The 15,264-nt window shown below is 42.3% G+C and overlaps 1 protein-coding gene across 1 annotated transcript in view; it reads right to left on the bottom strand.

Annotated features, from left to right (window-relative positions):
- SPAG17 (sperm associated antigen 17) overlaps positions 1–15,264 on the bottom strand; it is a gene marked incomplete at both ends in the record, with an annotated part of 133,575 nt that overhangs the window by 35,901 nt on the left and 82,410 nt on the right. The window contains 5 exons of the mRNA XM_079762032.1: positions 2,754–2,871; positions 5,468–5,643; positions 10,917–11,030; positions 12,210–12,365; positions 14,587–14,698. Coding sequence (XP_079618158.1) covers positions 2,754–2,871; positions 5,468–5,643; positions 10,917–11,030; positions 12,210–12,365; positions 14,587–14,698 — 676 coding nt within the window. The remainder of the gene's footprint in view (positions 1–2,753; positions 2,872–5,467; positions 5,644–10,916; positions 11,031–12,209; positions 12,366–14,586; positions 14,699–15,264) is intronic.

The following is a 15,264-nucleotide window of genomic DNA, read 5'->3' as shown; positions in this document are numbered from 1 at the left end:
GAACTGGACAATGCTATGTGGCTGGGATTTTATCTTCTTGCTTAGTTTTTTTTTAATTATTATTCTTTTGTCGATATATAACTAATAGGGCAGTTTCCATATATGACAGAGGCCCCGAGTACTGGTTCTTTGCTGCCTTTGTCAAATGTAGTAAGTAAGGTCATCTACATGCACTTAATAGGTACCTTCTCAACGTATAAACCATTCTCTCTAATGAAGTCCAGGACATCTCAGGGCAAAATTAGGAAAGAAGCAAAAGAATGTTGCCTTAGATGTCACCTTTTCTGTCACCAGAGAGTAAACTCTGGATGCCCACAATGCTCCCCTACAGTCTCCTGGTTGCTTGGAGCCTCAGGGGAAGTCACAACTGTGACCTTCTCTCCCTATGTCCAAGGCTGACCCTGATGAAGGTATTGCTACTTTGTTTATGTTGTAGTTATGTTCAAGCTTGAATTAGAATATTTACAATATATGAAAAAACTTTTAAAAGATTATGTGTTCCAGGCAGAGTCATTATTAACCACATTGTCTACCTAGACATAAAGATGAAAATATTAGACTATATAATAAGACTAATAAGAAAAGGCAGGTGAAACAGGTATTAAGTTTGGGTTTGATAACAGGAACAAATAAATAAGCAAACAAGCAAAATGTCCTTGAACTTGAAAACAATATCTCTCTTAGTACACTCATAGCATCTTTAACTTCGAAAGACCTTAATGGCCATTAGTCTTGGTAGCAAACACTATGGGTCCCCTCATGGAGAACCCAGACCACTAGGAATCCTTGGAAATAGAAACAAGAGTCCATGGTCTATTTCTAATAATATATAAAACCTAATGAAAAGTGATATTGAGACAAAAGTGATCAACTACATCTAGATTCTTTTCATTTGTCTGGCAAGTAAATCGACATTAAATTATTTTTAATAGGCATACTCTTATCCTTTGATTGATACACTTTCCAAATATGGCATACAGTAAGGAATTATAATAAAGATTGTTTGGTTGTGAAAAAAATCAGGATCCACTGATATAATAGTTTTCAGATGAAAAAACATGGTTCAGAGGCAGTAATTGAAAGGGTCACAGAGTTGGTTAAAACTCAAGTCCGAGTTCAGTGCTTGCTTTGCTGCACTCCCTACTTCTACAGCAATATTGGGTCTCCATGTAAGTAATATTCACATTCAATTGACCATCAGGTTAATTAAAGAAGCCCTACTTGTACTTAATCATCTTAATAGATTAGGAGCCATACACAAAATCAATAGAAATAACAGACTATAAAATTATATACTGACCTTGGGCAATGACCTCTTGAAGTCTCAATTTCTTAATTTTGTAAAATGGAATTATTAGGACTTAGCTTATAGTTGTATTTTGTCATATATGGTAAGTATTTAGATAGTGCCTGGTCCATAGTAAGTGCTCAAAAACTGGTTATTATAGCCCTGGCTGGTTTGGCTCAGTGGATAGAGCATCAGCCTGTGGACTGAAGTATCCTGGGTCCAGTTCCAGTCAAGGGCACATGCCTGTGTTGCAGGCTCAACCCCCAGTAGGGAGCATACAGGAGGCAGCCAATCAATGATTCTCTCTCATCATTGATGTTTCTCTCTCTCCCTCTCCCTCTCTATTCCTCTATGAAATCAATAAAAAAATTTTTTTTAAAGGTTATAATATTTATTATATTTACTAGAGGCCTGGTGCACAAAATTTGTGCATGGGGGTGGGGAGGGGTTCCCTCAGCCCAACCTGCACCCTCTCCAATCAGGGACCCCTTGGGGGATGTCCAACTGCCGGTTTAGGCCTGATCTTGGGGATTGGGCCTAAACTGGCAGTCGGACATCCCTCTCACAATCCTGGACCGCTGGCTCCTAATCGCTCACCTGCCTGCCTGCCTGATTGCCCCTAACTGCCCTCTTACCCCTGCCAGCCTGATTGTCCCTCATTGCCTCTGCATGCTGGCCTGATCGCCCCTAACTGCTCCTCCTACCGGCCTGGTTGCCCCTAACTGCCCCCCACTGACATCCAGGTCGCCCCCAACTGCCCCTTCCTGCTGGCCTGGTCGCTCCTAACTGCCCCCCACTGGCCTGGTCACCCCTTACTGCCCCCTGCCAGCCTAGTCACCCATAACTGCCCCCTTACCAGCCTGATCATCCCTCATTGCCTCTGCGTGCTGGCCTGATCGCCCCCAACTGCTCCTCCTGCCAGCCTGGTTGCCTCTAACTGCCCCCCACTGATGTCCAGGTCGCCCCCAACTGCCCCCCTCCTGCCAGCCTGGTCACTCCTAACTGCCCCCCCACCCCCCGCCTGGTTGACCCCAACTACCCCCCCACTGGCCTGGTCGCCCCACGCAGTCTGCTTGTTCAGTCATTTGGTCATCCCTCGGGCTGGCCCTGGGTGGCTGGGCAGCCACCATCCAAGGCTTGCCTGCAGCTTGGACCAGCCCTGGGTGGCTAGGGGGTTGAAGGGACTGGGCACTGCCATCTTGTGGCTGTGGGTGCCGCCATCTTTGAGGGTGTGACAGTCAATTAGCATATTCCCTCCTTATTGGTTGTGGGTGCCGCCATCTCTGTGAGAGTGTGATGGTCAATTAGCATATTCACTCTTTATTAGATAGGATTGTATTTATTATATCATTATCAACAAGTATGAATAATAGGTGGGAAAATACACAATTTCAGTGGTGATTTAACTGTCTTCTATATGACTTTTTGCCCCCCTGCCTCCCTACCCCACCCAGTTAGCACTCACCTGTTGACTCTTTCCCAATGAAGGTCACTAGGAGCCCACTGGGGCAAGACACATTTAGGTTTGGGAAGGTGGGAACAAAAACAGTCTCTTGTAAAACAGGTTCTGGTTCTACTTCTTCCTGTAAATAATTTCGCATGTGAATAATTGCTCATCTTTTTATAAATAAGTTATTGATTTATTATGACTAAGGGAAAACTTGCTGAGTGCTTAAGACCTTGCAAGAATAATGAGTCTCCACCCTTTATGCAACTTACAACCTGCTTGTAGAATGGCACACAGATATGTGAAACAGTTAAATAGTACCCAAATGGTTGGTACATCTTTCCTCAGAAAAGGGAGTTTACGACCTAGCTGGTTTGCTCAGTGGATGGAGCATCAGTCTGTGGACTAAAGGGACCTGGGTTAGATTCCAGTCAAGGGCAAATGTCCTGGTTGTGGGCTCAATCCTCAGTAGGGGGTGTGCAGAAGGCAACCAATTAGTGATTCTCATCACTGATGCTTCTATCTCTCTCTCCCTCTCCCGTCCTTTCTGAAATCAATAATCCTATCTAGTAATAGACAAATATGCAAATTGACCATACCTCCGACACACCCACAAGCCACACCCAAAAGCCACGCCCACCATCCAATCAGAGCGAGTATGCAAATTAACCCAAACCAAGATGGCTACAGCCACAGAGAGCAAGGTTTCCTAGGTAACAGAGGAAGCAAAGCTTTCCACCTGCCCTAGCCAGGCCTACGCCTCCACTCAAGCTACAAAGTTTCAATTATAGAAGGTAAACAAATTCAAACAAATGGCGGCAGAATAGAGCTTGAGAGAGCAGGCCAGGGTTGCCGCCGGCAACAGGGGAAGCAAAACTTTCCGCACACCCTGGCCGGGCCCACCCGCTTAAGGCAACAAAGTTTCAATTATAACCCCAACACAAATCGCTGCCGGCCTCGGAGGGAGCCCCAGGCTTGGCTCCGCTCCAGGCTACAAAGTTTCAATTGTAGAAGGAAAATAAATTGCAGATACCAGGGCCTCCACTTGGGTTGCCAGGGGGCGTGGCTGGCCTGCAAACCACCACAGGCCCCTCGCTCAGGCCGCCCCACACCCCAAGGGAACCCCCACCCTGATCAGGGACACCCTTCAGGGCAAACCAGCTGGCCCCCACCCCTGTACCAGGCCTCTATCCTATCTAATAAAAGAGTAATATGCAGATTGATCATCACTGCAACACACAATATAGCTGCCCCCATGTGGTCAAAGATCCTGCCCCCATGTGGACACAAGATGGCCACCACAAGATGGCCAGCAGGAGAGGGCAGTTGGGAGGCACCCGGCCTGCAAGGGAGGGCAGTTATGAGAAACCAGGCCTGCAAGGGAGGGCAGTTGGAGGTGATCAACCCTGCAGGAGAGGGCAGTTAGGGGTGACCAGGCTGGTAGAGGAGGGAAGTTGGGGGCAAACAGGCTGGCAGCAGAGTGGTTAGGGGGTGATCAGGCTGGCAGGCAGAAGCGGTTAGGGGCAATCAGGAAGGCAGGCAGGCAAGCAGTTGGGAGCCAGCAGTCCTGGATTGTGAGAGGGATGTCCGACTGCCCGTTTAGGCCGGTGGGATTGGGCCTAAACGGGCAGTCGGACATCCCTCGAGGGGTCCCATATTGGAGAGGGTACAGGCTGGGCTGAGGGACAACCCCCCTCCGTGCACGAATTTCGTGCACCGGGCCTCTAGTATATATATATAAAAGGGAGTTTTCAATAGCCAACAATTAGGAAAAAAGTCATGGAGGAGCTGGGGCCTGAATTAGACTTTGAAAGAGGCCTCTGTTTGCATATGCAGGTGTAAGAGCAGACCAACCTCCCTGATACCTTTTTTGTGCAATTCCTAAAGTTTGAATTCTAGAGACATTATGCTACCAGGATATGCATCCTTATTTTTCTATAATGAGCACACATTGCTTTTGTATTAAATAAAAATAAGTGAAAATAATAATTAAAAAACTATTTATAAATGAATGAGGGTTTGGTTGTGTCTACTTAAAAATACTAATTAATTTTATGCCAGCTATGCCTGAACACTTTGTTTAGTTATGTGTGTTCTGGAATAAAAGTTATTCTGGAGCACACATCCAATCCCTAATGATAATAATGTCTGTCTTTCCACTTGGCTTTCTTTTGTTAGCCACTAAAATCATTCCACTGACCTCCCATTGCTGGATCTTCAGTTTATTCTAACTAGTCTTTTATTATTGATTACAAACAATGGAAAGACTTGAGGAGCAAATGAATAGTCATAGTGAAATTGCAGCGGTTTGTAGAATATTATAATCTCACCTCAGAGAAGGAAATTCAATGAGACTTATCCCTTCTCATCTGACCAGACAGGGCACCAAGAAAGGAAGTGGGTTCTCAGTGATAAATATGGCCATGTACCCATGTACCCAACAATCAACTTTGGAACAAAAGATATCTCTCTCTCTCTCTCTCTTTCTCTCTCTCTCTCTCTCTCTCTCTCTCTCTCTCTCTCTCTCTCCCCCTTACCCCAATCAATCAATAAATTAAAAGTTGCTATAGAAAAAAATTCAGGAGTTCTTAGATATTAAACATAGCAGTTGTGAAGGATTGGGGAATTATGAAGGACAGGAAAGTTGAAATACATTGATGTAACTTGTGATTTTTAAAGAGCTGACATCGAGGCAGAAGTACGCTTTGGAACCCAAGGCAAGGTCCATTCACCTTTTTTTCTTCTTCTTTTGGGCGCTCCTCTTCTTTAATAGAGTCTTTGGGTTTTTCTTTGACTTTTGTTTTCCCTTTTCCTTTGGCTTGAGGAACTGGCACTATAACAGGAATTACTGTTGGAAGAAGTGCTGATGGGATGTTCAATATTGCTTCCAAGCCAGGATCCTTTTCCTCTATATGAAGAAAACAAGGAAATTAGACATTCATATTACATATGTTTATTAAATATAATTTACATCTCATTTATTTATACAAGTTGGCAACAAGGTAGCATAACCTTGCTGAATATGACTTATTAGTTGAACAGATTTCAGGCATAATGTAGTTGATTTGAAAATCAGGATTATAGATGAAATATTTGAGATACTTAATGCAATGATATATTTGATGGAGTCATTGTTTCACATGTTCTTGCCTTCCCATCTACATTTTAAAGGCATATTGACAGAGCAGTAACCAACTCTTCATTTAATTGAGACATACTTATTAAGAGACTCTCATATACAAAATATGTGGAGTAGTGATAAATAAAAAAATATATAAAAGAACGAAGCCAAAATAGTCCAAATAAGATGTGCACTCAAATACCTTCAATACAAGGTAATATTAAATAGTAACATAACAAGGAACACAAACAAGGACATTCAGGAAAGATAATTTCTAACTGAGATGGTAAAAGACATCTTCTCATAGCAGCTTGGTTTTATTTGGGTTTTTAAAAATTGTCAGAATTCTAAAAGGAAAGCTGACCTGTGGAGAAACTGTGCCGGGAGCCTCTAGCACTCCTCACATCTTGAACTTGATCCTCCTCTGGGTTCCAGGCTGACACTCCCACCTGATCTCCTTTTCTTTCTCTGGTCAGTTTTGTTCTTAGTCTCCTTTCCTGATTCTTCCCCGTTTGTCAATCTGTTAAATGTTGCTAGTTTCAGAGGGTTTCCCCTTATCCTTATACAACAGATGTCCTCAGCTCTGGCCGTCCATGATAATTACTCATGGAGCAAAACAAAAACAGCAAATGCTCAGATCCCCACCTTGACCTACTGGATCAGACTCTCTGGGAATAGAGGCCCAGGCATTTATATTTGTGGTTGTAACGCTCGCCAGGGCTGAGTCTCTTCATGAGTGATCTCTTTCAGGACTGGGGCTCCAACTGCCATCTATGTACTTGCTAATGACTCCAAAATTTACATCTCGAGAATTGGCCTTTCTTTTCTCAGCCCCAGATCCTTATTTCCAACTACTTATTAGATATCTCCCCCTGGTGGTGATAATGGACACATTTCAAACTCAGTAAGTCTCTCCTCTCCCAAGCTGGGCACCCCTCTCAACGCCAGGACTAATCACACACCCTATTCCCAAGTAAGACATTCAGATCATTCACATTTTCTCTTTTTGATTCACCCTATACATCCAAACAGTCACCAAGCCCTCGGAAATTTCTCTCCAATCATGCCTCTCCTATCTAAGCTTAGCACCTGAGCTCAGATTCTCATTTTCTTGTATTTAATTATTGCAATAGTTTCCTAACTGGTATCTGGCACCTCCAATACCACCATGTCAGTGCACTTTCCAAAATGTCACTAAAATTATGCTCCTAAAATTAAATCTGATCATATAACTTCCTGTCCCTTACTTAGAGACCTCTGCCACTCCCTACTCATCCCAGGCATGCAATGTTCACCTTCCTCCACTCCAGTCACACTCAACTTTTCACTGTTCTGTAAAGATGCCTTGCTTTTACACACTGAGTATTTACATAAATGGCTCTAACTGCCTAGGACTCCCTTTCCTTGTTGCTTTGTCTGGATAATCCCCACTTTTCTCTAAAGTCCCATCTCAGATGTTTTACCTTCTGTCTGAAGTATTTTGTAGCTGTTCCCAGTACTATGCTTATACATAATTTCTACCACTGGCCCAGTTATTACTCTATGTTTTCTTTTCCCATTAGGCAATTAATTCTTTGAGTAATGGTACCATGGTTTCATTCATCTTAGTGGCTGTGTCAGCAAGTTGCCTGGCCCATTAGAAGTACAATAGGCATATAAACAAGTGAATGGCATCCAGTTACAGGCAGCTGGAAACTCCTCCCTCTCATTCTCATCTCCTTACTCTTTCAGTAAATACTGATTGAATACCTAGTACTATGTACCATAAATTGGGTAGCCAATGATGAGTGAGACTACAAGGAACTAATGGGAAGTTCAGAAGAAGAAACCTCTGGGTACAATTTGTGTTTTAAGCCTGTGATGGGAAGTACAGAGCACTATGGGAACCCAGGAGTGAGGTTATATAACACAAATGCCTTCATTCAACCTACACTTTTGCTCTACTGCATAGTTTGCTTTTCCATAAAGTTGTTGTGCCTTTATACTACACAGTTTGTACACACGATTCCTGGCACCTAGAATTCCCTGCCTTTGATTCTTTGCCTGGCAATTCTCACTCACCCCTAAAACCCCAGTTCACACGCTACTGCTGCTTGATCTGTGCAGCATTTCTCTGAGCAAGTAACCTGTGTGATGAGACCTGAAGTGTGGGAGGAAGTTTAATTGCTGAAAGTGGTGGTGTATGTAGCAGGAGAATGTGTTGTGAGCAAGTGGCACAGCATGAGATGTGTGTTACAGATAAAAAAAAAGCACAGTTTACAGATAAGAGAAAGCATAGTTCATTCAAGGAACTAACAGGCACAAAAGGAACAGGGTAGCCAAGACGGGAAAATAACCTAAATACACATTAACAGATGACTGGATAAATAAAAAGTGGCATATACATATGACTCAGTGTTTATAAAGAAAAAAATTCTACAATATGTGGCATCATGATCCTTGAGGTCATTAAGCTTAGTGAAATAAACCAGACACAGAAAAACAAATACTGCATGATTCCATTTATATGAGGGATGGAAAATAGTCAAATTCCATCAGAGCAGAATGGTGGTAGCCAGGGGCTGTGGGGAGAAGTAAATGGGAGTTACTCATTAATGGGCATAAAAGTTCAGTTAGGTGAGATGAGCAGGCTCTGGAGAACTGTATATACCCAATTAAGGGGGATAATTGAATTGAAAATTTGCATAGCAATTAGCAAGTAAAAGTTCTAAAATATTAATTATTATGTGTCCTTACGGAACTTATAATATACTAGAGGCCTGGTGCACAAAAATTCGTGCACTTGAGGGGTCCCTCAGCCAGGCCTGTGCCCTCTTTGCAGTCCGGGACCCCTCTGGGGATGTCCACCTGCTGGCTTAGGCCCACTCTCTGGGGGATCAGGCCTACGCTGGCAGTCAGACATCCCTCCACCAGCCCAGGAGCCCTCAGGGGATGTCCCCCAGGGAGCAGGCCTAAGCCACAGTCAGACATCCTTAGCACTGCTGAGGAGGTGGGAGAGGCTCCCGCCACGCCGCTGCCCTCATAGCCATCAGCCAGGCTTGTGGCTGAGCAGAGCTCCCCCTGTGAGAGTGCACTGACCAACAGGTGGCAGCTCCCGCATTAAGCGTCTGCCCCCTGGTGGTCAGTGCAGGTCATAGCAACTGGTTGTTCCGCCGTTAGGGTCAATTTGCATATTACCCTTTTATTATATAGGATATTTTTTAAAACTAATGCATTCACCTTTTTAAATACACAGTAAGTAAAATATTACTTATTATCCACACTATAAACATTTCCAAATGCTGTACTTATCACCTGAAATTAGCAACATTTGTTTTAAATGGAATAATTACATATTAACTTAAAGATTAAATTAAGAATAAGAAAACCAGGAAACAGCAACAACATAGTCAACAGAGAGTAGAATGTAAACTAATGATAACCTATGTTTAAAGTGCATAGGATTTTTCAGTGACTGTGTGATAATGAAACTTAATACATAATGTTAGGCACTAAATGACTTCTCCAAGTGCCAGTTTAAAAACAAATCAAATACAAAATTAAAAAAAAAAACAAAAATACTAACAATGTAATGGGCTCTCTAACTCACTAGAGTATTACAATATTTGGCACAATATAAGGCCCTGGATTATAATCATCCACGGGAATGTGTGTCTGCAGAAACGGAAGTCCATAGTAAGGCAGATCATTAAATCACCACGATCTACAAAGTTTTAAGGCAATATAGCATAGGGATTATCTTTTTATTTTCTAAAACTTTAAAAAAATCTGTTGTGGTTAGATCCCTGTAAATGCATGGGAACCCACAAGATTTTCTAATTAGTTCCTGGTAAAGCAACATATTATTTAGTGGTTTGTAAGGAAATAACTTCCAGTTGGAAAATTTGTTTATTAAAAGTGGAGTAAAGAAATCCTTCAAGATGTCCAGTGAATGGCTCCTTTAAGCCTCATGTTCTGAAGCACACTGAATAGTTCTATAATCGCAGGATTCATAGAAATATTATTCTATAGAAAATCAAGAGGATTCCTTGGCAAACCATGCTTTCTTTGGCACCAAATAACGGACTTATTTTAATGGGCTAGATAACAAAGATAACTGGAATATATATGTGTGCATATATGATCTTATATGTCTAGCCTATCTAATAAAAGGGTAATATGCAAATTGACCATCACTCCAACACACAAGATGGCTGCCTCAATGTGGTCAAAGATCCTGCCCCCATGTGGACACAGATTGCCACAACAAGATGGCCAGCAGGGGAGGACAGTTGGGAGGGATCAGGCCTGCAGGGGAAGGCAGTTAGGGGTGACCAGGCCGGCAGAGGAGGGAAGTTGGAGGCGACCGGGCCTGCAGGAAAGTGCAGTTGGGGGGGACCCAGGCCTGCAGGGGAGAGCAGTTGGGGGGACCAGGCCTGCAGGGGAGGGCAGTTAGGGGTGACCAGGCATTCAGGGGAGGGCAGTTAGGGGTGACCAGGCCTGCAGGGAAGGGCAGTTAGGGGCAATCAGGCTGGCAGAAGAGTTAGGCGTCAATCAGGCTGGCAGGGGAGTGGTTAGGGGATGATAAGGCTGGCAGGCAGAAGTGGTTAGGGGCAATCAGGAAGGCAAGCAGGCAAGCAGTTGGGAGCCAGCAGTCCTGGATTGTGAGAGGGATGTCCAACTGCCCATTTAGGCCCTACCTGGATCCGGCCTAAACGGGAAGTCGGACATCCCTTGAGGGGTCCCAGATTGGAGAGAGTGCAGGCTGGGCTGAGGGACACCCTCACGCCCCCACCCCCACCCCCGTGCACAAATTTCGTGCACCAGGCCTCTAGTGTGATTATAAGATTCTATATGATAAATGCTATTTCAAAGTACTGTTATTTTCTATGTATAAAAGATTACATATGTATGCGTATGCACATACACACACATATATGTATGCACATCCACATATATTCTGACCCTTCAGGAGATGAGGGGCATTACATCAGAACATGTTTCTCAACAAGTGGGCAGACTGAGGTCGGGCAGACACCCGTGGTCATGGGACACTATCCTTTCTGTCGTGTCTACTTCACCTGGTGCATTTCCGCTAGGTCCATAGTAACTTATTGAGAGGCAGATTCCATTTTCCAAGGTGGCAGAAAAAGATCCAAACTTGCTGACAACTTTATTCTTTGCATTTGATTCTTCTGAAAGACAAAATTGAACCAAGGACATTTCCATTTTATTAAAAAGAAATGTAAGCAAAACACAATGCAAAGTGGAAATCAACTAAATATGCAAACACATGAATATGGTTTAGTAAATTATGACATATATACCAATGAATTAATATGAAATCATTTAAAAAGCTTGTTTTCCAAGAATATTGAATGAATAAGAAAATGCTCATGATAATAAAGTAAGAAAGGAACACACTATGAATAGTGGTTACTGCTGGGGTGGTAGACTTATTAGCCACTGTTACCTTCTTTAAATAGTCCTATATTTCCTAATGTTTTATAATAAACCTATATTTTTATATTAAGAAAAAACAAAGATAATTTAACAATTTGCTTTACATTCTTGAGTACATTCAAACTTGTCAATCATTGTGTTCATAAGTTTGAAAAATACTGTGACCATACTAAATTTATTAGCAAGCTTTAGTTATGTTTCTTATTACTAACTTGAGTCCAAAACATTTTACTAATGAATTCATCTCCTTTTTCAGGTGTAACTCTCATCACATTGGACAAGAAACAATTAATTTCTCCATTAGGTGTTGCCTGGAGATGTTAAATGGTGTTATCAGGAAGTTTCATGGTGTACAATCAATGGACATCCACCTGGAAGTCTCATCTACTGGCAGGTGTAGACTCCTCTGGCCATATTTAGGGTTTTTCTCTTGTTTCTGCAACTTAAGAAATTTGATACTACAGGGAGAACTAAATAATAGTGAGAGCATAGGAGGAAACCCCTCATTTGCAATGAATATTGGAGAGAAGTTAAACCTTCAGTAGGAATCAACTAATGAGGACCTGATACAAGCATAATACAACAAAGTCAGGCCACAGTGGACATTGCAAACTCAGTGTTGCTAAAGGTAGCCAGGCTAGGAGGACTCTATATGACAACTAGAATCAAAAGCTGGGTCTCCAGGGGGGCAAGACCGAGTAAGCAGCCCACTAAAGATGGGCTATGTATTTAATGTATATGCACATTACATTAGGGAAAATGTATATAACCAGAATGATAACATACTTCAGTTACCTTATGGGAAACTTACATGCTGAATGTGAGGGACACGTGTATTTCTGTCAGGTGGACGGGATGGACACATTGCTGAAAGATAACCCCTATCTACTGCCAGAGATGCCTCTGCTTACCTAGTTCAATATTTTTTTCTCCCTCTCTGTCTTCTTCCTCATCTTCTGAAGAATAATCCACTTGTTTTTCCTTTTTCACAATTTTCTTAGGGTCTTTCAGATGAATTATAAAATTGTGTTTGTCCTTTTTCACTTTCACTTTGATAAAAGTTGAGCCTGGGGAAGAATCATGGGATAGAAGATGGGCTGATTGTGATGCCATGTTAAGCTTCTTGGCAAAACATAGAAATAATGCAGCATAGAATCAGTCAGGGAATGGAAATACGTAGGGATGTCCCCATTTTTATAAAAGGTTCTTAATAGTGAAATCCAGGAATAGATGGCAGGTGGATGAGGGAGATATTTGCAGCCTTTCTAATCACATCTCAAATCAAATTTATACTCACCTTTAATCACATGAAATAGTTAATATGAAAGGGTTTTGCAACTTATAAAGAATTACATAAATATTAGTTACAGTAGTTATTATTAGTAAGAATTTTCCTAACAATACATTCTTTCTTCTAGTGTTCTGACTCATTTTTTATCTCCTCTCTCAGCCTTCTTCTTCTTTTTTTAAATTCAGTATGATTGCACTATTATCTCTCAAAATTGATATGATTGGGATAAAAACATTGCATTTACTATGAGCCATCTGAAGCATATATATTGTATGTGTATACAAATCTTGGTAAGAATGAGAAATAATTATTGAAAATACTATTACAAATACCATTATAAAACTTGAGTCCCGTGCTTTTCTCAGGTATGTGATTCTGAGCTCCAATTCTAATTAATAATAATTGTCCACTATACCCAGAGATGATATTCAAAATATTAAATATTACTACATATGGTAGCATAAGTAAATATGCATACTTATAGCTTAATAAAAATCTTTTTCATGTTTTAAATAAACAAACCTTATATAATAAAACAGTCTGGCATTTGATGTCATATCAAAAACCATTCTTTAAATAACTAGAGGTCTGGTGCATGAAATTTGTGCACAGGTGGGGGGGGGATGTCCCTCAGCCTAGCCTGTACCCTCTCCAATCTGGGACCCCTTGGGGAATGTCCAACTGTGGGATTGGGCCTAAACTGGCAGTCGGACATCCCTCTCACAATCCTGGACTGCTGGCTCCTAACTGCTCACCTGCTTGCCTGCCTGATTTCCCCTAACAGCTTCTGCCTGCCAGCCTGATTGCCCCCTAACCACTCCCCTACCAGCCTGATTGACACCTAACTGCTCTCCTGCTTACCTGATCGCCCTCAACTGCCCTCCCCTCCCGGCCCGATTGCCCCCAACTGCCTCCCCTGCAGGCCTGGTTGCCCCCAACTGCCCTCTCCTGCAGGCCTGGTTTCCCCCAGCTGCCTTCCCCTGCAGGCCTGATCACCCACAACTGCTCTCCTCTGCTGGCCATCTTGTGGTGGCCATCTTGTGGCAGCCATCTTGTGGTGACGTCGCATGTGACGCCACCTAGGCTTTTATTATATAGGATATGAATAATTTGCAGGCTTTTTAAAAAAATCCTCATTCAAGGACATGATTTTACTGATTTTAAAAAGAGAGAGGAAGGAAGAGAGAGAGAGAGAAACATAAATGTGAGAGAGAAACATCGATCTGTTGCATCCCATATGTATCCTGACTGGGGATGGAACCTGCAACCTAGGTATGTGCCCTGACTGGGAATCAAACCATGATCTCCTGGTTCATAGGTCAATGTTCAACCACTGAACCACACTGGCCAGACTATGTGCATAATCTTGTGGACATTAAATAGGGTCCTGCTCACATCCCTCCACACTGCTCTCATCACAGCTCTCAGAGACCACTGCTCCCTATCAGACCATAAGCTGTCAAATAAAGCCCAGGTCCTCAAACTCACCTGAGGAATCTTTGAAGCACAATGAAAAGATAAGCCTTGCAAGATGCTTAGACAGTTCCCTGAGGCTATATCTGTACTTTCCTTTAGGGTCTTCCAGACTAGGTCCTCCACAGCTCACCTGCCCCTTGCCCTCTTAAAGTCTTCTGAATCTAGCAGCAGTTTCTTATCACTACAATAACTGGGTATCGGCCCCCAAGTTCTGTGCTCCAGAGCCCAAACAAGAAATTTTCTCTAACTTCACAGTATGTGCTTGGATATTACACTATTTCCCAATGATATAGAAATATTTAAATATTTTAACAACTGGAACTTTCTATTTGTGTGTCCCAGCTAACCTCTCAGGTGGCCTGTGCCTCACAGAGTCAATTACAACAGATAAATCTGAGTGTGAAAATGTTGAATGGAGTGGGCACATGACCACTCTCACCTATTACTCCTGAGAGTACAAGGGCCCAACGTGACTGAAAAGGGTAGCTTCCAAGCCATTTAATGCTGCTTTCCAAATGTACCTTTTTCAAATGTTGTTTTTTCTACTTCAATCTGTCCTCCATCTGAAGGATACAGATAATAATTTGTTCCTGAGATTTGGATGGGTATATCTCCCATATTGTATCCACGAAACTAAAAGAGAAAACATATGCTTTGAGTGGGGAACTGCAATCAACAAAAATCAACTCATCACGCGAACCAATTAGAGTTCTGTCACTGTGGACTCAGAGACCAGCACTCACATCATCTTTAGCTCCTCCTGTCATGTTACAATGAGGGGCAGAATTAAAGGCGGTCCATGATTTTAAACTCTGTTCACTGGGGCACTCTCATAACCCAATGAAACTCAAATCAAATCGTTGTACCATGGCCAAGGCAGTGCAAGAAGAAAGCAATCTCGCTTTCATTGGCTGTTAATTTTCTGTTTAAATGAACTGATACATTGAGCGGGTATTTCCACTTGAACACATAAAAATGTTAAAGACATTTTTGTACTAAGTGTTGCTAATAGAGCGCCAAGTGGTTCTGATGTAGGTTAAAGCTTGAGAACAATTATCTCAGAGTGGTAGCTAAAAAAGACAAGGGCTGCTTCATTGCTTTCCTTTTTCCCCCCCTTGAAGTTTTACTCATAAAACTAGTTGAGGGACAGATTGGTAAAGGGAAGGTTTTATAAAAGCCTATAAGGAAAAAACATGGTG

Source organism: Cnephaeus nilssonii, assembly GCF_951640355.1.
Source record: "Cnephaeus nilssonii genome assembly, chromosome: 21".
NCBI classification, from domain to species: Eukaryota; Metazoa; Chordata; class Mammalia; order Chiroptera; family Vespertilionidae; genus Cnephaeus; species Cnephaeus nilssonii.
The sequence above is the reverse complement of the archived record's forward strand: the minus strand, read 5'-3'. Positions and strand labels throughout refer to the sequence as shown.